General features: G+C 46.8%; 1 protein-coding gene across 29 annotated transcripts in view; it reads left to right on the top strand.

Annotated features, from left to right (window-relative positions):
* Sec31a (SEC31 homolog A, COPII component) overlaps nt 1-7642 on the top strand; it is a 56605-nt gene extending 48963 nt beyond the window's left edge. For all 29 annotated transcript variants that reach the window (XM_048426638.3, XM_048426620.3, XM_048426645.3 and 26 more), the window contains 4 exons: nt 2052-2315; nt 4249-4368; nt 5902-5973; nt 7078-7642. In XM_048426638.3, the coding sequence (XP_048282595.2) occupies nt 2052-2315; nt 4249-4368; nt 5902-5973; nt 7078-7257 (636 nt within the window). In that variant the 3' untranslated portion in view covers nt 7258-7642. The remainder of the gene's footprint in view (nt 1-2051; nt 2316-4248; nt 4369-5901; nt 5974-7077) is intronic.
* The last annotated feature ends 14765 nt before the right edge of the window (nt 7643-22407 follow it).

The raw sequence follows: 22407 nt of genomic DNA on the forward strand, positions 1-22407 counted from the left end.
TGTGAGGTGGGGCCTAAGCAGTGGATAAATAAGTTTTATAAATTATTTTGTGGGGCCTAAGCAGTGGATAAATAAGTTTTATAAATTATTTTATCAGTCAAAATAGAGAACAAAAACTATACTTCTTAGAAGCCAGCCCCTCCTGCCTTTAGACACCATAACAAGAACAACAACAGCAGCAACCTAGGACCACTGAGCAACCTCATTCATGTGCTCAGTCTTGACAGTGGGTTCCTAATCCAAACCTTTCTCCCTTTTTTTGCTTTGAATAAAGTCACTTTACCGCTTTTGCAAATGTATGCTGACCCTTATTTCAGTCCTCTGAATAAGAGACCAAGAAACAATAAACACAACCTAGAACCTATATCCCAACTACTGGTCACAGTCTGAGACCAGTCTTGTCTGCATCCTGTAGTGAGACCCTGTCAGCTGACCTCTCCCACCTGTGACAAACCTCAGTAAAACTTTTTTCTGGTGACGGGTATAATAGAAAGCCCCCTTAAAAGGCGGGTGTCACTCTCCTGCAGGCCTCAAGCAGCAGGAAGCAGGGTCTCACACTTTGCTCCTAATTGTTTTAGTTCTAGCTGTGTAATTTATAATTACATTTTAGATTTTCTTTTGCAATATTTTTTAACGATTGTGTTTTGTCTGCATATTTGGCTGTGTGGTGGTGTCAAATCCCCTGGAATTGGAGTTACAGATAGTTGTGAGCTGCCATGTGGGTGCTGGGAATTGAGTCTGTGTCCTCTGAAGAGCAGCCACTGCTCCTAAGCCCCGAGCCATTTCCCCATCCCCTCTAATAGTTTTTTAAATATTTAATATTTAAATATTTCTGATTTTTCCCCATGTGCTCACACATGCTTGTGTGTGTCATGCATACTTGTGAACATGTCACAATGTGTATGTGTAAGTCAGAAGACAGTTTGCGGAGTTAGTTCTTTCCTTCCACCTTGTAAGTCCCAGAGATTGACTCAGGCCCTTAGACTTGGTGAAAGCTGCCCTTACGCACTGAGCCATTTTGCTGTCCCTGTCACAATATTAAATGAAGAAATGCCTGTACTTAGCATTGTTTATATGTCAATAATTATTACACAGTGTCAATAATTTGAACACAAAATAGTATTTTTCTTCTCTTTTCTTTGAAGCTATATATATTGAAATTGAAATTCTTGGTGAATTCTTTCCTCCAAGTATAATACTGAAAGGCTAGAACATAAAGTTGGGAGACATTAAGTTAGTAAGGAAGCCCCAACAAAAGGTAATAATAACCAGAAACTTAATCTGCTGTTTTTAGTGCCAAGTAATAGCTACTTAGAGATCTATGAAACTGAACTGACACCCTTTTGTCATTTAATATGTGCACAGGCACACATGCAACATATGAGCACACATGTATGACACATTGGTTCCTGTACTGCTACATGGAATACCATGGCCTCCATGACTGTTACTGTGAGTCTGTGTGAGATGACAGGGAGATGACCCTTAGTGTATTCCTCACCCATGTTAGCCACATAGGTCTACACTGATGTTTGCCTCTGGGATGCTGCGTAAGATTCCATTTGAAAAAGGGTTCCGCTGCAATGAAAATTTAACTATGAGTACTCTAAGACTATAAGTACTCTAGTTTTATTAGCTAAGTGTTGGCAAAGGTCCAGTCCCAAAGAAACACACGGAGGTCTGCATTAATTATAAACTGGTTAGCCCATTCGCTCAGGCTTCTTATTAATTAATTCTTACATCTTAAATTAACCCATAATTCTTGTCTGTGTTAGCCACGTGGCTTGGTACCTTTATCAGTGAGGCATTCTCATCTCGCTTCCTTTGCAGGGCTGGGTCAGGACTGCAGACTGACTCTTTCCTCTTCCCAGAATTCTCCTGTTCTGGTTGCCTCACCTATACTTCCTGCTTGGCTACTGGCCAATCAGCATTTTATTAAAATACAAGTAACAAATCTTTACAGGGTACAAGACCATTGTTCCACAGCAGCTAAGGAAATGTTTTCCTTTTTATTCCTAGTTCTGATGTTTTAATTTTTCCCCTCATCTTAGATGCCTGAGAACTTCATGCCACCTGTTCCCATTACATCACCAATCATGAACCCTGCTGGTGACCCCCAGTCACAGATGATGCAGCAGCAACCTTCAGCTCCTGGGCCACTGTCAAGCCAGGCCTCCTTCCCACAGCCGCACCTTGCAGGTGGTCAGCCCTTCCATGGTGTACAGCAACCTCTTGGTCAAACAGGCATGCCCCCATCTTTCTCAAAGCCCAACATTGAAGGGGCACCGGGAGCTCCTATTGGGAACACAATCCAGGTAACATAAATCTGGCATAGGAAGATGGCTCGCTTCAGTATGTTTCTATGATATGTAAACTTAACACAATTCTAGTTTCAAAATAGGAACCCCATTTTAGGAGGTTGATTGTGCATATGTATATTATTTTTCAATTACTTGGTTATATGGAAGCTTTTGAGACATGAATCATACAGTTTGGGAGTGTATATTTACTATGTCTCAGTAATTATAGTATTTTAATCTAGTCAGTACATAATTCAAGTTTGGTTGAGTATTTACTGCATCTGAAGTTGCTAAGTAAAAGCTATTTTATAGCCTTTTCTTTTTAAAATGTTAAATAAAAATATTATAAGTTATGTTATTTAATGTGTTTGCTTAAAACCTACTAAGCTAAACTGGGTGTGGTGACACACACACTTTTAATCCTAGCAATCAGGCAGAGGCAGGCAGATCTCTGAGTTCCGGGACAGCCAGGGCTACACAGAGAAACTCTTTGTTGAGGAAAAACAAAACAAAACAAAAAACCCCACAAACAACAACAAAAAGCCTCCTCAGCTAGCTGTGCCTCTAGAGAGACTTCCATACTTCAGCTCTAGAGAGACTTCCATACTTCAGCTCTAGAGAGACTTCCATACTTCAGCTCTAGAGAGACTTCCATACTTCAGCTCTAGAGAGAGACTTCCATACTTCAGCTCTAGAGAGACTTCCATACTTCAGCTCTAGAGAGACTTCCATACTTCAGCTCTAGAGAGAGACTTCCGTACTTCAGCTCTAGAGAGACTTCCGTACTTCAGCTCTAGAGAGACTTCCATACTTCAGCTCTAGAGAGACTTCCATACTTCAGCTCTAGAGAGACTTCCATACTTCAGCTCTAGAGAGACTTCCATACTTCAGCTCTAGAGAGAGACTTCCATACTTCAGCTCTAGAGAGAGACTTCCGTACTTCAGCTCTAGAGAGACTTCCGTACTTCAGCTCTAGAGAGACTTCCATACTTCAGCTCTAGAGAGACTTCCATACTTCAGCTCTAGAGAGACTTCCATACTTCAGCTCTAGAGAGACTTCCATACTTCAGCTCTAGAGAGAGACTTCCATACTTCAGCTCTAGAGACACTTCCGTACTTCAGCTCTAAAGAGAGACTTCCGTACTTCAGCTCTAGAGACACTTCCGTACTTCAACTCTAGAGAGAGACTTCCATACTTCAGCTCTAGAGAGACTTCCATACTTCAGCTCTAAAGAGAGACTTCCATACTTCAGCTCTAGAGAGACTTCCATACTTCAGCTCTAAAGAGAGACTTCCATACTTTAGCTGGCAGAGTCTTAACACTCTTAACACCTCTCAGAGTGATACTTAGAAGGACAAAGATGTTTTGACCTGCACATAAAAATGTGAAGAGCTGGGTCAGTGTTTAGTATGAGGAAATGGAACAAAGTCCTGCCTGAGAGGAAGGCTGTAGATTAGATGGTTGTTGAGAGATCCTGCCTGAAGAAGTTCTCCATGCTGCAAGTTGCATCATCTGAGTTGTTCTTAACCTGTCTTCGAAAAGCAGAACGAAACAGAAAAGGAGTAAAAGGATAGACGGATGCTAGGATAAACAACAGAAAGGGTTATGTAAGTAACTAGTCAGTTACTCAGGCTGTATGTCCGGGTGCGTGTGCGCGCGCACGTGCGCATTAGAGAGAGAGAGATAGGAATTGATCCCAGGGCCACACATTCATTGAAAAAGCTTCCTACCATTTAGCTAGAGCCCCAGTCCGTATAAAATCCAAGCTGCCCAAGGAACGCTAGCACTCATAGTGGTACCTTATCCTGGGTAATTTCGCACATTAAGTCTTCATTGTATTTTTTGTCTATAAGGTGATTGGTCCTCTCTTTCACATAGAATCAGGATTTTGTATATGAAATACTTTATGGTCATTTCTGATTGTTTTTATAACACTAATTCTTACAGCACGTTCAGGCTCTGCCAACAGAAAAAATTACCAAGAAACCTATTCCAGATGAGCACCTCATTCTGAAGACCACGTTTGAAGACCTTATCCAGCGCTGCCTCTCTTCAGCCACAGATCCCGTATGTATTTTCCCCCTCAGAGTTTATTTAATTATAAATATAACCTGGGCTGGAGAGTTGGGTCAGCAGTTAAGAGCACTGTTGCTTTTGCAGAGGACCTGGGTTTCATTTCCAGCACCCACATAGCAGCCAACCACTGTCTGTAATTCTACTCCCAGGGAGTCTGACACCCTCTTCTGACCTCTGAAAGCGGTGCACACATGTGGTGCACATACATGCAGGCAAAAACGTGAATACACATAAAAGTAGTAAAATAATCTCTTTAATCTTTTTTATAAAGTCCCTTGTTCTAGGTCCTACAGGTTGTGTGTCGGAGCTAGTAAGGCTTGCACTTAGTTTACTTGGTGGCATAGTGAACATTTGACCTTCATGACAGCCTTATGATTGGTAGAGTCTTCGTTCACAGATGAGAAAGTTAAGGGGAAGACCTGCTTGAGTCGTTTATTAGACACATGTCTGTCGTGCAGCACATCTAGTATGCAGTGCTACTCTATTGGCTTCATCTCCTCTGCTGAGACGCAGGCCGGGCACCCCTGCCTACACACACCCCGGCACTTGTGCTTGCTGCCCCTTCTGACCACCCAACTCCTCTAGGCCTCATTTGCTCAGGCCAGACTTAGACCTCTGCTCACACGTCAGAGCCTCAGGACTTTCTCTACTCCCCCAGCACTGCCAATCTCCTGTCCTGTTCATTTTGGACCATCTAGCATAAAAATACTGTGATTATTATTTTTCCTATTTATCAGAATTTTTGATCTGGGGCTGGAGAGATGGCTCAGAGGTTAAGAGCACTGGCTGCTCTTCCAGAGGTCCTGAGTTCAATTCCCAGCAACCACATGGTGGCTCACAACCATTTGTAATGCCCTCTTCTGGCATGGAGGAACATTGTATACATAATAAGTAAATAAATCTTTAAAAAAAATTTTTTTTGATCTGTAAGACTTTGTCTTCAGTATAGGACATGGTAGACTTTCAATAAGAATGATGTGATTTTTTTCCAAGGCTAGTTGATGTATTTAAAGATCACTTATATTTTATTTTTAAAACCTTTCATTTTAGTGTTTGGAAAGGTTTCCACTGTGTACTTGAGTATGTAGATTGAAGCAGAATGTGACTCCTTAATTTATGGATCTGTTTCACCACTTAACCCTTAGTCATCTGTTTTGGAGGGAGGAGGTCTGGGGATCCACATTCCCCAGGGGCACGGGCCACATGCTAGGTAAGTGTTCTTGCTGTGACACTCGCCCCATCTTACTGACAGAGATGTTTCCTTTGTCTTTTTGGTGCCTTAGAGGCCTGGAAAGAGGCAGGATTAAACATAGCAAATGACACTCCTTGTCAAGCGATTTCACGATCCACGTGAAGCCTTCTTAAGCCCCATTTTGTGCTCTGAAAGAGAGTCATCTCCTCCCTGCCTTCAGTAGAGAACTAATGTCCATTCCAGCAACTTATTCGAGCTTGTGGTCATGGTGCCTCCATTGCATTGTTGGCATCGAAAGATTCGAGTGTAATGCCTGTTGTTCTCTCCTGTAGCAAACCAAGAGGAAGCTCGATGATGCCAGCAAACGCCTGGAGTTTCTGTACGACAAACTTAGGGAACAGACAGTAAGTTACTCCGGGGACAAAGATACATTGTGACAGTTATTCTTTGTTGCTCACAAAGTGTGGAGGGCAAAATGGCCAGGAAAGCTAGGTGGGCTTTCCAAACCTCATTTATGTGGGGTGGGAGAGACACACCAGGATCGGGGGAAATGAGCCCTTTTGTAGCAAAGATCAGAAATACAAACTGGACTGCGTTGGGCCCAGGTAGCCAGCCTGCTGCTCGTTTCATGGCCGTGTATCGGAAACCAGAGACAAGGCAGGTGCTCTGTTGTTCATCTCTCAGGAGTCTAAGACGCAGATACAGAAAGCAAAGCCAGGTGTCACAGCCTGGCCAGGGAGTGTTCTGTGACGGAAGAGAACCCACAGCAAGGAGTCCCTGCCCACTTGAACTCACCTGCTGCTCCATTTGAGAGTTTAATAATGACAGTGCTGAGAGTGGAGGGACAAGCACCGCCTGACGGTGTTGTAGTAATCCTGTTCGTCACACTGAGTCCCATCTGGTAAAAATAGCATTTCTCATGAGAACCAAAGCAGAGAAAGCTGATCTAGTAGGAAGAGCTGTGTCTCTGACTGATCCTAAGGAGAGTCTGCTGAAATATGGAGTGTACTGAGTGATACCACGACAGAGAGCTAGACTTTGATTTTAAGAGGTGGCGGGCAAGCCAGTGTGGTGGGTACAGAAGAGTCAGAAGTACATTCTCAGCTACATAGTTCATTGTTAGCAGAACATATCATTAGACACAGAGAGAAAGAGGACACAGCCAGGTAAACTTGAGAAAGTAGGGAAGGTCACTTGAGCCCAGGATTGTGAAACCAGACTGCATAATGTAGCAAGATCTAGTTGCAAAGAAAAAAAATAAAAAAATAAAAATTAAATGCCAGAAGAGACTGATGCATGTGTAGTTCATCAGTGACTTCGCAGGAGCCACCTTACCATGGTTCTACTTTAAAATGTAACATTTACTTGGTCTAACATGTTTTCTTGCTTTATAAATATTCCAGAAATGTTAGCTAGTTACACATTCTTAAAGAATCTGTTTCAGGCTATGTGTCAGTCTCTGGAGTTAATGCTCTCAGGGTCTCATGGGGCAGTCCCCTCTATTTCAGCTTTCCCCAGCCATCATCAACGGTCTGCACAGCATTGCCAGGAGCATTGAGACGAGGAACTACTCGGAAGGGTTGAGCGCCCACACGCACATCGTCAGCACCAGCAACTTCAGCGAGACGTCCGCGTTCATGCCGGTCCTCAAGGTGGTCCTCAGTCAGGCCAGTAAGCTGGGCGTCTGAGACCAGCAGCCCGGCCCGCTGCCATCACCCTTCTCCAAAGACAGCCATGCTAAGAGTGGACCAACCCTCATTAGCATGTGTCTGTGGCAGCCACTCAGGAGCTTTGACGTGATTTCTGCAGGTACACTCACCCTAGAACTGCTTGAACCCTGGTGCTTTCCTTTGTTTAACCCTCTTGCCCATTATGATTTCCTATTCTGCAAATAGTGTCTGCCCTGGACTACACACAGTAGCTTCCTGAGGGATCTGACAAAGAGTGGACTTAAATCTTCTGTGTACTTTTTAGAAAAACTGTGTCTGGCTGTGTATAAAATGGACCTAAAACTAAATTTCTCTGATGTCTTCCCTACTTTCTCCATCAATCAGATTAAAGTGTGTAATCCTATCTTATGTGTTTGTGGTCTTTTTATTTCTTTACGTTTTTATTATATTTTCTTTATGGGTGTACCCCTGTGTGTATGGGTGTACCCCTGTGTGTATGGGTGTACCCCTGTGTGTATGGGTGTACCCCTGTGTGTATGGGCGTACCCCTGTGTGTATGGGCATACCCCTGTGTGTATGGGTGTACCCCTGTGTGTATGGGTGTACCCCTGTGTGTATGGGTGTACCCCTGTGTGTATGGGTGTACCCCTGTGTATATGGGTATACCACTATGTATATGTGGAAGTCAGGGTTGTGCTTCTGTGACAGAGCGCTCGTCGGCAGATATAAGATCTCGGTTCCATCCTATCACTGTGGAGCAGTGCTTCTCAGCCTTCCTAACGCTGTGACCTCTTAATACACTTCCTCATGTTGTGCTGACCCCAGCCGTAAAATTAGCTTGTTGCTACTTTATAACTATAATTTGGTTCTGTTATGAATCACAATGTAAATATCTGATATGGAGGATATTAAAAATGCAGCAATTATGAAAGAGTCGTTCAACCCCCAAAGGGGTTTCAACCCTGAGGTTGAGCGTCGCTGCTACAGGGGGAAAAAACCGCACTTGAGCCTGGTCCGAGCCTGTAGGTATAGATGGAAGTTGCTCCATAGGTATTGGCAAATGCCAGTGCAGAGTGGACCATTAGCTCAGTATAAACAGGAGGGCACTGGGCATTGCATATCTCAGCACACATTATCTGTGGTCTGCTTGGCTTCAAGATTGAACTGTCTCGTTTCATAATTAGAGGTTTGCTCCCCTGTATAGGTAGTAAATTACCTATAATCTTAAAGCTAAGTTCAGAAAGAAAACGTTTGTTACAGTCAGGCTCCTTAATAAAAGGCGCATATTTTCCAGTCATGTTTTCTGTCAGGTGACTTTTATCTACTGTTATGTATAACAGTGTGACAAGCAAAAAACCGTTGATTCCCATTATATCTGGAAGAGGACTGAACACTAATAATTTTCATTTATGCCATATTTTCTAAGCAGGTTAGAAAACCAGGAAATGCATAGTGAGACTGCTATGTGGGTTGATGGGCTGTTTGAGGGAGCTGAGCGTTTGTCCAGTGGGCTCTCTCACAGCTTGCAAGAGCTGCTCAGTTCCCTTTGTAGACGCCCCTCTTCCCACATACACAGTTAAAGATAGTTCACTTGGTGGGTGGTGGTGCACGCCTTTAATCCCAGCACTTGGGAGGCAGAGGCAGGTGGATCTCTGTGATTTTGAGGCCAGCCTGGTCTAAAAGAGAGTTCCAGGACAGACTCCAAAACTACACCAAGAAGAAACCCTGTCTCGAAAATACAAAAACAAAAATAAATAAATAAAGCAAGCTCACTTCGTAGTTGGAAAAGCACAGTGCTAGCATTGGTGTCAGGAGAGAGTCTTGACGTCAAAACTGCAGCACGGCTGAGGCTCCTGTGACTCGGCAGATGGTCACAGCTCCAGTAACTGGGGCAACCCCTTGGCCTTCTGGACGGACCCTGAGCTGCAATGTGAGTTCAAGTCCCCAACCAAAGGTGAAGGGATTGTCTTTTCACTCATGGCCTTCTCACTGTTAGGGTTTATTTTCCCTGGCGTGAGAATGCCATAGCTGGAGAGAGAGAGAGAGACTCGGAAAAAGGAAGGTGAGACACATGAGAGGCAGCAGTGTGGCTGTGACCCAGGGCCCACAATCCCATATGTGTGGGTACAAAGCCCTGGCCCCCACTGGCATCAGAGCTAGGCTCTTTGCAATGCAACATTGACTTTTTCCCCCCACTGTATGGTGTTGGGGACATTTCATATCAACAGACGGAGGTAAGCTCAGCTAAACCCCAAACAGTTTTTTTTTTCCTCCGAAGTATAAAGATTATGGGAAGAGGAGTTTGTTATCCAAGGATAAACTGGATTTTGTAAATGGTTCTATTTTAATATATGGCTCTACAGCTCAGGATTTTTGGTTTAATGATAACCGTGCTTAAAGGTCGGTGGTGACTGATAGGGGGACAACACCTGTAATCCCAGCACTCAGACAGCTGAGGCAGGAGGATGATAAGATCAGTCAGTCTGGACTACATGGAGAGGTACTGTCCTAAACCTCAGGTTTAACAAGTGGTTGCTGTTTACTCTTGGAAAGATACGGTTCCCTCTTACACATTTATTCTTCACTGCAGGCAGCAGCTACTGGATTCTCAGTAACTAGTCATCAAAACATCAGCTTTAAACCAAAACTAAACACCTGGGTGGTGGTGGCTGTTCACGATTTTAAATCCCAGCATTTGGGAGTCAGAGGCAGGAAGATCTGAGTTTGAGGCTAACCTCGTCTATAGCGTGAGTTCCAGGATAGCCAGGGATACCCACACAGAGAAACCCTGTCTCGAAAAACCAAACCAAATCAAAACAAAACAAAATGACACTCTTTCAAACTCAGATGCAAAGATTCAAAAACTGGAAGAATAGTTCTGTTTTTGCTCGAAAGGAAATTTATGCTGAGATGGGTTTAAAAGCCAGCAAGGGGCTGGAGAGATGGCTCAGGTGTGGTGATATTTTGTTTGTGCTCTAACAAATAAAGCTGGCCTGAAGATCAGAGGACAGAGCTCGCCACTAGTTAACCACAGAGGCCAGGCAGTGACGGCACACACCTTTCATCCCAACACTAGGGAGGTAGAGACAGGATCTTGCCCACTCAGTCTGAGGATTGTAGAGACAGGAGCTCAGCCCCATTGGTCTGAGAATTCAGTAGGGTTAAGAAGACTCTTTAGGGCTGGCTCCTTTACTTCCCTGATCTTTAAGCATTTGCCTGATCTCCTACTCCAGGTTTTTATTATTAAGACCAATTAGAACTTGGCTTCACTCAGGAATTAAGAGGACTGACTGCTCTTCCAGAGGTTCTAAATTCAATTCCCAGCATTTGGCTCACAATCATTTATAATGAGATCTGGTGCCCTCTTCTGGCGAGCAGGCACACATGCATGCAGAACACTGTATATGTGATAAATAAATCTTTAAAAAAAACAAAACAAGAATGACAACCAAACAAAAATCAAACCAAAAGCCATTAAGTTGGAAGTGTAACATAGAAACCCCCCCTCCATCTGTCCCCCTATGGTGGCACTTGCTGGGGCACCAGCTCACCCTTTGCTTCTGCAGCTCCCAGCCTCTGGCAGCTAGAGGTCTGCCTTGGAGGGGAGAAACAGGCGGGATTTTCCTAAGTAAGTTTTCTTTGAAACGTTCTCCGTGATCTTTCTAACGTGCGGTTCCTCAGGGCAGCTTTAAGTTATTCTGTCTGGCAGGAAACAGTAATCTGTCCGTGGGAATTCGCCATCAACAGAACTGCGAAGTGGAGGTGCGGCGCTGCCTGCCAGCCCCCTCGTCCAATCAGTTGTATCCCCCAAAGGTATTCTATTCACTGGGTGCCTCCTGTGTGCTTACATCATCCATGGCTGCCCAGTTTGAGCAGAGAGCAACTGCCCACCCCCTCCACCGGGCCAAGGAGTTTTACATATAAACAGTAGGATTTAAGAGTATTTTGGTGGCTCTGGCCACAAGTTAAGTATAAGTTAAGGCTAGAATTATTCTAGAGAGATGGTCTATGGTTTCAGAAAAAGGGGAGTGGGGTTCCCAATAAGGTATTGTCTAGAACTGTATTTGGGGGAATCTGGAGAAAAATGCGCATACCACGACAGGAGTGCTGTGAGATGTCTGTCTGCCCAGGGAACCTCATCCCACGCACCACCCAGGCAGCAGCTGCCGATTTTAGTTCCTGGTCTGCCCCAGAGGTCCGGCAGGGAGGCCAAGGGCCGCCTTTCCCTTTCAGACTCCCCACAGGCGATCCTGATAGGTCCCTGTTGTGCAGGTTTTCCTCCTCCTGTTCCCCTCCCGACCCTCCCCACGACCCCCTTCCCACGTCCCTCTGCGCGTCACTCCCGCCCCTGCCACCCCTCCTCCTCCTCACAGTTGACAGTGCTGGCCGGTGACCTGGTGACAGGCCAGCAACAGATGCCAACCGCTAAGACCTGCACCCTCGGGCCACTCGGAAGAAGAGAGCATTCTAGAAGCGAGCGGAGATGTGAAGTGTGGTGTGTCCGCTCAGGAACAACAGTGTCCACCGCCTCAGCTGCCGACCCAGCCAAGGAGGAAATCCGTGCGGGCCTCGAGGGATCCGCGTGCGGCGATGGCCGGGAGCAGTTGGGCACGCACGGGAAGCAACTGAGCTTCGTCTAGAGGAACGTGATCCTGATGTGCCTGCTGCACTTAGGGGCTGTACACTCCCTGATGCTCCTCCCTAAGGCAGGGGCACCTCGGCTGTGGGGTAAGTCCCGCAGGCGGCCGCTGTGCCCCGGGCACAATGCAGGGGCCGGAGGGGCGCGCGAGGTCGCCGCTCTGCCGCAGAGTGCCCCGCTGTCCCTCAAGCGAGCGCTGACCCCAAAGTGTGCAGTTCTCCATCCGTAGGGGCGGGCAGGTATTTCTGTCTAGGGAGTTTGTAATTTCTGTTCGGCCTCCACTCCGCAGTCGGCTGATGGAAAGTCGAGGCACCCGGAGTCCCCTGTGCTGCCACCCCTATGTTGCCACAGTTGCCCGCCTTGGCGCACGGAGGAGGGACTGGGAACGCGAGGCGAGGCTAGGTATATTGCCTTTGAGAGTTCCCGGGGTTCCATCTGCCACCCTTCAGCGTCTAGGTCTCCCGAATCATAGTCCTTGAGGCTGAGTTAAGAAAAGAAAAGAAGCAGAGGGCTGCCCGAGGTGGGTAGGGTGTCCATTACAGGCTTGATCCCTAGAGTTTTGAAAAAACACCTCCTTTTCTGCTTCGCCGATGTCCCCCACCGCCGCACCTGTTCCGCGGTCCTCTATGTCCGGTTACAGGGTAACAGAAATTTCTCGCCCGTGGTTTGACGTGTGGCTATGCCGAGTCCTTTCCTGACCCTCCCCCGCCTTCACCAGCCAGTGTGGCTCTCCATTTCCGGCTTGGAAGTGCACCTGTGGCTCCTTCCTTATACCCCTGTTCCTAGGGGAGGGAGCCCTCTCCTGACTTCGAGGCGCCAGGAACTTGGTGCCTGCCCTGCAAGCTATACTGCCCTGTGGTCCCATCTGGAGACTTTGGCTTTGGCTGGCTTTGGCTTCTGTCGCTCGGAGACAAAAGGCACAGACACGGATAGGTTGGGCTGGGAATATAAAGAGGTAATCTGAAATACCTTAATGAAAGTCCCATTAGCTCCATTTTCTGAGATCTCGGAGAACAGAGAAACACAACCTGCTTTTATTTCCAGAGGGGGATAGGGAGGAAGGCAGCGCCAAGACTGCTTCCTAGGAATCATTTTTGACGTGGATGGTGCTGCAGATTACCATAAGGGTGCTAGGGTCACTTTGACCCTGAGTGCCGAGTTGAACCGTGAAGCACTGCACACCCAACTCTTGGCAGCAAACCCAATGTGGGTAACTCTGGGGGATAAGGCTCAGAGAAAGAACTCTGTGTTGAGGGATGGTGAAGGAAGTCTGGGTCTTTACAAATCCCTAAAGCTGTGGGTGTTGGTGGAGCATACCTTTAACCCTAGCACTCAGGAGGCAGAAGCAGGTGGATCTCTGTGAGTTCAAGGCCAGCCTGGTCTACAAAGCAAGTTCTAGGACTGGCTCCATAGCTAGTGAGAAACCCTGTCATGAACCACCGCTTCCCCCAAAGAAACAAAACAAAACAACAACAACAACAACAAAAAAAAAACCCAAAGAAACACTAAAACCTTTAAAAATTAATTAACTTGTAATTAATTGCATCCTGACCTTAGCTTTCTTTCCTCTCCCTCATCCTTACAGCCTTTAAACTTTTCCCAGAGCCCCAGATCACCCGCGCCCTCCTCACTCCCCCTTCCAATGCCCCTCTTCAGTTCCTTGTCTTTGCTAAGTGGTTAAATTCTCCTCATTCCTCTCAGTGACAACAGTGTGCGGTGTTCACCATCAGCGGACGCATGACCACAGCTGAGTCCATCCAGCTCCTGGATGAATCCATTTCCAGATTCTTGACTGTTTTGAGCTCCAGAGCCCAGTACCCTCCAGGGCTGGCCATGACTTTTAATAGCTGAAGTGTTCGTAGAGCACTCGGGGAGAAGTGAGCACTTAGAATATTATTTTACAGCCTGGGGTTCCATGGGGCACAGGCTCCAAACTGATGGCTGCCAGGCCCCAGGATTCTGGCATTCGGCCAGGAACCACACCATGAGGCCGGCCTCTTTCCAGAGTTTGCCAAGAGACCTCTGCTTGTTCCAGACTGTTCTTAGTAGCAGAGATGAAATATTTATCCTGAAAGACCTTGACCTGAGGATGTATCCTTCAGCCTGCAGAGAAACCACACAGCAGAGACCTGGTCTCCTCTGGGGAAGATGCTGTCAGACTCCACCTCTGAACAGACATCTTTGTGGGTTCTAAAACTCAATATTCTTTCTTTCATCACTCTCAAAACCAAACAACCAACCAACCAAACAAACAAACAAAACCAAGAAGAGCAGACAGTGATGGATATTATAGTTTCAAAAGCCATGGCTCTGACTCAGATATATTCCAGCAATGGGTTTTGTATATGAGACTGTACCCTCAGGTTCCAGCAGAGACTGGCCCTGATGACAGTCAGGCTCGCTCAGTAACCGAGGGGACTAGAGGGGCCGCTGACTCAGAGCCACTTGGAGTGAAAGACCCAACATCTCCCCAGCTGCAGTCATCCCACCGTTTCCCTTAATGGGTTCAGTTCAGTTAACTTTTCCTCCCAGTGAGCTGCTCATCCACTTAGGGACCTGAGCTGACATGGAAATAGGTTTAGGTCATTCATTGCCTGTCCCTCTTCACCCCAAACGAGGTGTCACAGAAAACAGGAGCAACCATTCAGTGCACCCCGCCAAGAGATATGTTAGGTGTGTCAGTACTCACGGAGCCGTGTGTACGGCAGTAGATGTCACAAGTAGTTCATTATAACCTCCCTATGCAGACATGCAGACATCCTCATCTCTCCAACGTAAAGAAAAACTTCATTTCTCTCAGGGCAGGGCAAGTTGTTTCCCTCTCTGAGCCTCCCCCCCTCCTTCCTTTCTTCCTTCTTTCCTTCCTTCCATCTCCCTCCTTCCTTTCCTTCCTTCCCTCCTTCTCTTATTCCTTCCTTTCATTCTCTTTCTTTCTCTCTCTCTCCCCTCCCTCTTTATTTCTCTCTCTCTCTCTCTCTCTCTCTCTCTCTCTCTCTCTTTCTTTCTCTCTCTCTCTTTCTTTCTTTCTACAGGGTTTCTCTGTGTAGCCCCGACTGACCTTGAAATCATATATGGACGAAGCTGGCCTTCAACTCACAGAGATCTACCTGCCTCTGCCTCCCAAATGCTGAGGGTAAAAGTGTGCGCCACCATGCACAGCTGCCTCTATTTTCTGAGCAGGCAGGATGTCAGAGCAGAACGTACTTGCTGCCTGGAGGTCCTTAGGATCAGCTTATGAGTTTCAAGGACAAAACCCAAACAGCAGCAACAACAAAAACAACTGGGGAGAAATAGCCCCCTGAAAATGCGCTCCCAGAAGTGTCACTTTAAGCCTCTGCGTACATGGCAACGAGACAACACATTGAATCTTATGCTGGAAATCATGGTATCAATGCACAAGTCCTGGGGCTACCTCCAGGGAGCTGAGTAAAGAGTCTGTCTTTGCATCGTTTTCAAAGTTTGATGGCTCATCTACAGGCACTTGGCTGTTGACTGCAAGGAACATCAGGAACTTTTCTGATTCTCCCTAAATGTTGTCAGTCTCCTAAACACACCCCATGGAACGGAAACACACTGTTTTTCATTTTCATTTTCATTTTCATTTAGTATTGTACTGGCTGGTTTTGTGTGTCAACTTGACACAAGCTAGAGTCCTCAGAGAGGAAGGAGCCTCAGCTGAGGAAATGCCTCCCTGAGATTCAGCTGTTAGGCATTTTCTCAATTAGTGATCTATGGGGGAGGACCCCGCCCATTGTGGGTGGTGCCATCCCGGGGCTGCTGGTCCAGGGTTCTTTAAGAAAACAGGTTAAGCAAGCCATGTAGAGCAAGTCAGTAAGCAGCTCCTCTCTGTGGCCTCTGCATCAGCTCCTGCCTCCAGGATCCTGCCCTGAATGAGTTCCTGTCCTGACTTCCTTCAGTATGAACAGCAATGCTAATATGTAAGCCAAATAAAGCCTTTCCTCCCCAACTTGCTTTTTGGTCATGAAGTTTTGTCACAGCAATTGAAACCCTAACCAAACCGTAACTAAGTATATGGATGTATAGTGTGTGAGGGTGCATGTGCCATACAGGAAAATAGAGGTCAGAAGACAATCACTGGGAATCCAAATATGTGAGTTCCTGGTATCGAACTCAGGTCATCAGGCTTGACAGCAAGCACCCTTATCTGCTGAGCCATCTTACCCACCCCAGCATGTTTTGTTTTTCAGAGTTACCAGGCCAGTACCAAGCATTCAACACAGTAATTCACCCTTGTCTTTTGTCTCTGAAATGAGTCAGGTACCAGTCTCCCATCGTGCCCCAGAACACACATAACCACTGTGAAGGCAGACGCAGGAGTCCCTGGTGGCCCTCTGTGCTGGAAGAAGGCATCTGCAGCAGGCTTCAGTTTGCAGAAGGACACCAAGGAGTTGGGTAGAATAACAAAGCAGTAGGGGAGAAGGCGTCTGGAGAGGCTGAGTTCCGCAGTCCAATTCTAAGAACGACTTAAAGATGAGCAACCCACACCCATAACTTGGGGTTCCATTGCCTTCTTTTCCATCAGTCCCTCAGGTTGCTGAGGAAAGCCCCTCTCCCCTAGAGTCCCCCCCCCCATGCTCCAGAATGCATGGCCATGAATCTGTCTTCCCTACAAGTTTTTTTGTTTTTTTTTTTTTTTGGCAAGCAAGGCTTATTGGACAGGCAGCTCTGAATGGGAGTCTTAGCTGCGTGGCCTTAGATAAATTTACATCTCTGAGCCTCTGTTTTCTCACCTATAAAAATGAGTCTGTGATGCCACTTTCTCAGAAAAGCTATTGAAATTAAGTTAGATGATAAATGCAAATCGCTTAGCTCAGTGCCTGGCTCTTGGTGGCATTAAACAACTATTGACTGTCATTAATATTGCTGGACCTCTACGGCTGTCGCCTTTCCTATATAGTAGAGAATGTAAGTTCTTCCTGAAGCATGGCAGATCCGCACAGAGCTCGGCTTAACTGTTCTCTTGTCTTGGCTTTGGAAATAAAGGCCATTTTCTCAAAATTCTCTCAAATGGATGATCACAAGCCCTCTGCTCTCCCTCCTTCCCCCAGATTTGTCCCTTTTGTCCCATCCTCCTCTTTCCTTCCTCCAAATGATCACTGTTTGAAGCTCACCATCTTTATACTTGAGTGACAGGCTACCCGGCGGATGAGGCTATCCTCCCTTGGAGTTTGTGAGACAGTAAGAATTATTATTACAGACAGGAATAATATTATTACAGACAGGAGTAACTGCCGTAGAGGCAGGGCGGGATTATCTCTCTGAATCTCTTCGGGTCTCAGCGTGGACTTTTCTCCTGCCCCTTTCTCCATCAAAATCCTTTAGTGCTCGAGGCACTGAAAGCAGTGATTGCGTCTCCTTCACACCCTGCTGGTTCCAGGCTGCTGCTGCCATTCCTGCCTTATTGATAGGGGCAAGGATAAAGAGCCAGCAGGATCACAGCAAAACCAGACATGGAGTGAGATTTTTGCTGGGTGAATAGCTCCAGCAAGTATAAATATAGATTGAGGTTGACATTATTAACTTAAAAAAAAAAAACTGATCAAGGTCTTGGCAGACTCTTCTGTAATGAAGACGTGAGAGTTGCAGAGTGGGAGCCAGGGCAGGAGTCCTCGCACTGCTAATTAGTTCAGATTTAGACTTAGATTCTTAAAATCATAAGCCTCAGTGCCATTGTCTGAAGCAAAGCAAACAAGAATACTGCATACTGAATTGGCCGAGGGGCATATGTCACAACATTGCCAAGGACAGCCACTGAAGCCTGTTTTATTTTCCAGGAGATGGGGACTGGGCAAGAGGGAACTCTGAATAATTGTAAATCAGAGAGAGATATGACTTTGAAGTTTCTGTCCAGCCCGGTCCTGCAGCAATTCAGTCCCAAAGAAACACACAGAGGCTTATATTAATTATAAACTGTTTGGCCTATTAGCTCAGGTTTTTTATTGACTATCTCTTACAACTTAAATTAACCCATAATTCTTATCTATTGTTTAGCTGCATGGCTCAGTACCTTTTCTCAGTAAGGCATTCTCATTTTGCTTCCTCTGCATCTGACTTAAGACTGCATCTCTGCCTTTGCTCTTCCCAGAATCCTCTTAGTCTGGTTGCCCTGCGAATACTTCTTGCTGGTCTACTGGCCAATCAGCGTTTTATTAAACCAATACGAGTGGCAATCTTTACAGGGTACCAGAGCATTGCCCCACAACAGATGGGTCCTCTTCCATCCTCCCCTTTTACTCCCAAGTGCCCAGATCACTGACACCAGAAGGCTCTGTGGGCCCACAGCTGCAGGTTTCTTTCTGGAGACATCCCAGATATTTAATGCCAGCTACAGCCTAGGCCTCAGGAGCCTCCCGGGGTCTTTGATCACCACTAGAGAGCTTTGTGAACCAGTTCCTGCATTTTCACCATCTCTCCAAGTACCTCTTCCCTACGCACCAAGAGTGATGCTCCTGGACTTTGAGGTCAGCCACTGCTAGCCATTGAGAAGCTGAACTTGAGTGGGATTGTCCAGTTTTCCCTGTTAGTGGCTTCCTAGCTCATGTCTCCCTCTACAACCCTTCTGATTCCTGAAGCTTATTTTAGAACAGGTCCGGCTCCTGTCTTTCTTATCAACAAAAGGCTGATGAAGTCTTTCATCCTGCAGCAGTCCTGATGTTTAATTCATGGGCTAGAAAATTAATTTCATCCTTGTGAACAAAGACAGTGGGAGAAACGGAGAGACCCTGTGCACAGCCCTGGGAGTTCAGTGCCCCTGTCATGTGCTCTGGTGACAGTGAGGTATTCTGGAGGGAGGGCCTCCTTCAAACATGAGAAGGTCTCAGCCCCATTCCTGCCAGTGGTGAATGAAACCCAATGTACAGCCTCGGAAACAAATTTTATCATAAGAGCTAAACTTTCTGGCCATTCAGCGGTGGCTTCTCCCTGGCTACTGCCTTTCTCTTCTTATCCCATCCCAGCTTGCCCCCAAGCACCCCTTTCCATCTGCGGGGTCATAGGATCCCCCAACTCAGCCTGCTTCGGGGCTGAGGGTCTGGGGACAAAGTGGTGAGGGCAACTGCTGCAGGAGCTTCTTTGTCCCACTGAGCCTGCACCCAGCAAGTACGCCCTTTTGTCTGTGAGGTCCCTGGCCAGCAAGTGGCCCTGCTCCTGTACCAGAAGTTCCATCCCTCAGGTGGGGCAAGTGAGTGCCTGACCAGCTGGTTGGATGCCCTGGGAACAGAGCACAGGCACCCCCCAATCCCCTAAACTTTCTGACCATTCCACAAGGCTTCTCCCTGGCTACTGTCTTTCTCTGCTTACCCCATCCCAGCTTGCCCCCAAGTACTTCTTTCCATCTGCGGGGTCCTTAGATTCACTACCACAGCCTACTTCAGGGTGGAGAGGATCTGAGAGACTCCAGTGCTGAGGGGACCTAAGAGAGGGCAAACCAAGAAAAACCCCAAGTACACAGGTAGCCACAGCAAAGATGGGACCAAGCCGCCAAGACTCTCCTAACAGCATTTGATGGAAGAGATGGGCAGGCACCAATGCAAGAATTCCTCCAACAATCTGGAAAACAACATGATAACACCAGAATCCAGTGAACATACAACAGGATTCCATGAACTAAATTCCCTCCTCTAGGAAGGACTTATTCTTTTTAGTCCCTGTTTTATAAGATGGAATCAAGCCAAGTATTGAGAGGTGGATTGAAGTTCCAGGGTACAGAGAAAAAGAACCGTGGGTCTGATTGGTCCCCTAGAGGCCTGGGAGTGAGCAGTGACCAATAAGGAGAGTCCAAGCAGTCATGACATCAGGCAGGGGTTGGGTGAAGGTCAGGGTAGACCATTTGGTGCTCTCCCTTTTTGGGCAGCAGTGTGCTTGTTTTCACCCTGGGGGGGGGGGGGTATCTCTGTAGCTATGACAACAGAAGCCAGGTGTGAGTGACGCTAAGGAATTCAAGTCAGCTGGGACTCTCTGCAGGTGAAGCTATCAGTCGCTCTGAGCACTGTACCTCTGAGCACTGCACCTCTGAGCACTGCATCTCTGAGCACTTCACGCACACCCTGTCTGAACACTGCACCCACACCCTGTCTGAGCACTTCCTGGATGCTGCCAGGGTCCAGCCACAACAACTCACTTGCTTTCAGGCACACACAGAGTCACGCCTCTGGCATCCACACCCAAATCCTGCCATGCTGCCAGTGTGCAGCTCGGTTACTAGTGCACTACCGAGTGACTGGAGAGAGAGCAGGTATTTCAGGTTGAGCTGAGTCACCCAAATTCACATGGTGAAGTCGTTGCCCCCAGCACCTCAGAATGGGATGTCATTGAAGGAAAAAAGTCCTTATGTGATCACTAAATTAAAAAGAAGTTGCTAGGGTGGACTTTAATCCATTATATGCCATGTCTTCATTAAAAGTGGGAATTTGAACATAGATGCTACATTAGTCAGGGTTCTCTAAAGGAACAGAACTGATAGAATGAATATCTATCTATCATCTATCTATCTATCTATCTATCTATCTATCTATCTATCTATCTATCTATCTATCTAGATATTAAAGGGGAATGTATTAGACTGGCTTACAGGATGAGGTCTGGCTAGTCCAGTGATCTCTGTCTTCAATGGAAAAAACAAGAATTGGGTAGTTATTCGGTCTAGAAGGCTGGACGTGTGTCTCAACCCTCCCCAGGAGCCAAGCCTGCTGTCTGTTACCTTGACCCCCGACTCCTAGCCTCTAGAATGGCAGAAAGCAAAGGACTGCTGTTTAAGTCCTGCAGGCTCTGCTGCTAATAAATTGGTGGGTCAGCTACCTGAAGTAGTTCCGGTCAGAAGCCTGGGAGACCCTGGATGGATCTGAAGTTTTGCTCCTGCCTCTGAGATTTCTCCCTGTGCTGTTGAGATCAGTGGTCTGCTAAGTACTGGGGGCATCTCAGAAGTCCAGTCATGAACGACTGACCCTCCACTCCATCTCAGAAGCCCAGTCATGACGACTAACCCTCCACTCCATCTCAGAAGTGGTCCACACGAGGGCCCGTTCTCCCCAGACCCTCTGCTTTTCTGCAGCTTCTCACTACTGTAAGTGCCGACCCCCGAGACATCTCCTGCTGGACTGGTTGCCGGGTTTGGAAAAGAAAAGTTAAAAATGATGATTTCTGTGTGCATTTATGTGGCTGTTCGGCAGATTACAAGGATAAAGAGCATTTGAATGCACTCAGAGGGTTCCCCCTCAAACTCCTGGCACGAAGGGCAGGGAATCATTTCTGATTGCCAACAGTGTTGGCGATCATTGCCGGCAGTGGACTGGGGGCCTGCAAGGCAAGACAGCCGTCCATGGATACAGACATCAAGTGAGAGGTTCTCTGGGCAATGAGCAGACCAACCATGTCTTGACAGAGTTTCGCCAAAGCTGAGCTCCCAGGAGTTTCCCACTTACCGTAGAGAATTCCTCCTCGCACTGACTGGTTACCTGAGCTCTCTCTTTCAGGTTCTGGACCAGGGATTGCATTGTATTGTGAGACAATCTCAAGGGGCGAGGGGCTGACATTTCCACAAGCTGTTGGTGGACCTGAACAACCTGCTGCTGATGCTCTTGGGTCCAAGCTGCCAAGCCTCTTTCTGTCTCAGAAGCAAGCATTTCCCCAGGACTTGGAGTAAATGGGGATCCACCCTTGAATCTCTTCAAGTTAGATTTGCACATACATTTCTCTATTGTGACCATTTGGAGTCCTGGCCTCCAGCTGCTCTTCCCTGCTAGAGATCTTTACTTTCCTTCTGATTTGAGTTACTGAAAGCTGTGTTAAAGTTGTTTACCAGCTCTGCTTCACGAGCACGTGTTGCCTTGCCCTTGAGGATCAGAGGATAAGGTTTTCACCTGTTGGCACACCTGACTGTTAGGTATATAAGCCTACATGGTGCTGTTCAATAAAGGGCTTCTTACCAGTGACTAGAGGTCCGTGTCTCTGTCTCTCTGTCTGTGTCTTTGTGTTTCAACCTCCAGCCTCTTGCCCGAAGCTCATGAACTGTATGGTAGCGCATAGAGCACTGACAGGTGTTGTGTGCTGCATTTCTCTAGTACTTATAACCAGTAACTGGCTGCTTTTCCTGTCAACTGAAGTGGGGTCTAGGGATGGAAAGGGCAGGTTTAAATTCCAGGGAACGGTTCTGCAAAACTAGTCTCCAGAATAGAATAAACTATGTCTGTGAGAACAGAAGAGAACATATAGAGGGCTCACAGGTGACCCCTGTGACTGTCTTCACCAAAGCCTTCCTGCCTGATTTGCCCCAAGAAGTGGTGGACTCCAGGAAAAACAGGCATCCAATGGCTGGAGTCTGCCTTCCCAAGGAACCCTGAGATACACTGCTTTGTGAGCTTGGACTTTTGCACTACCCTGGATTTACTTTGTGACCTTGGTTAAATCTCCTTTGCTAGTCCACTTCTAACAGAAGATGGGCTGCACAGACCTGGCCTTGCGGCTGGAATCCCCAGGCAACTGGTATTACACACTGTTACCCAGGGAAGGGG

Source organism: Myodes glareolus, chromosome 8 (assembly GCF_982192425.1).
Source record: "Myodes glareolus chromosome 8, mMyoGla1.1, whole genome shotgun sequence".
Lineage (NCBI taxonomy): Eukaryota > Metazoa > Chordata > Mammalia > Rodentia > Cricetidae > Myodes > Myodes glareolus.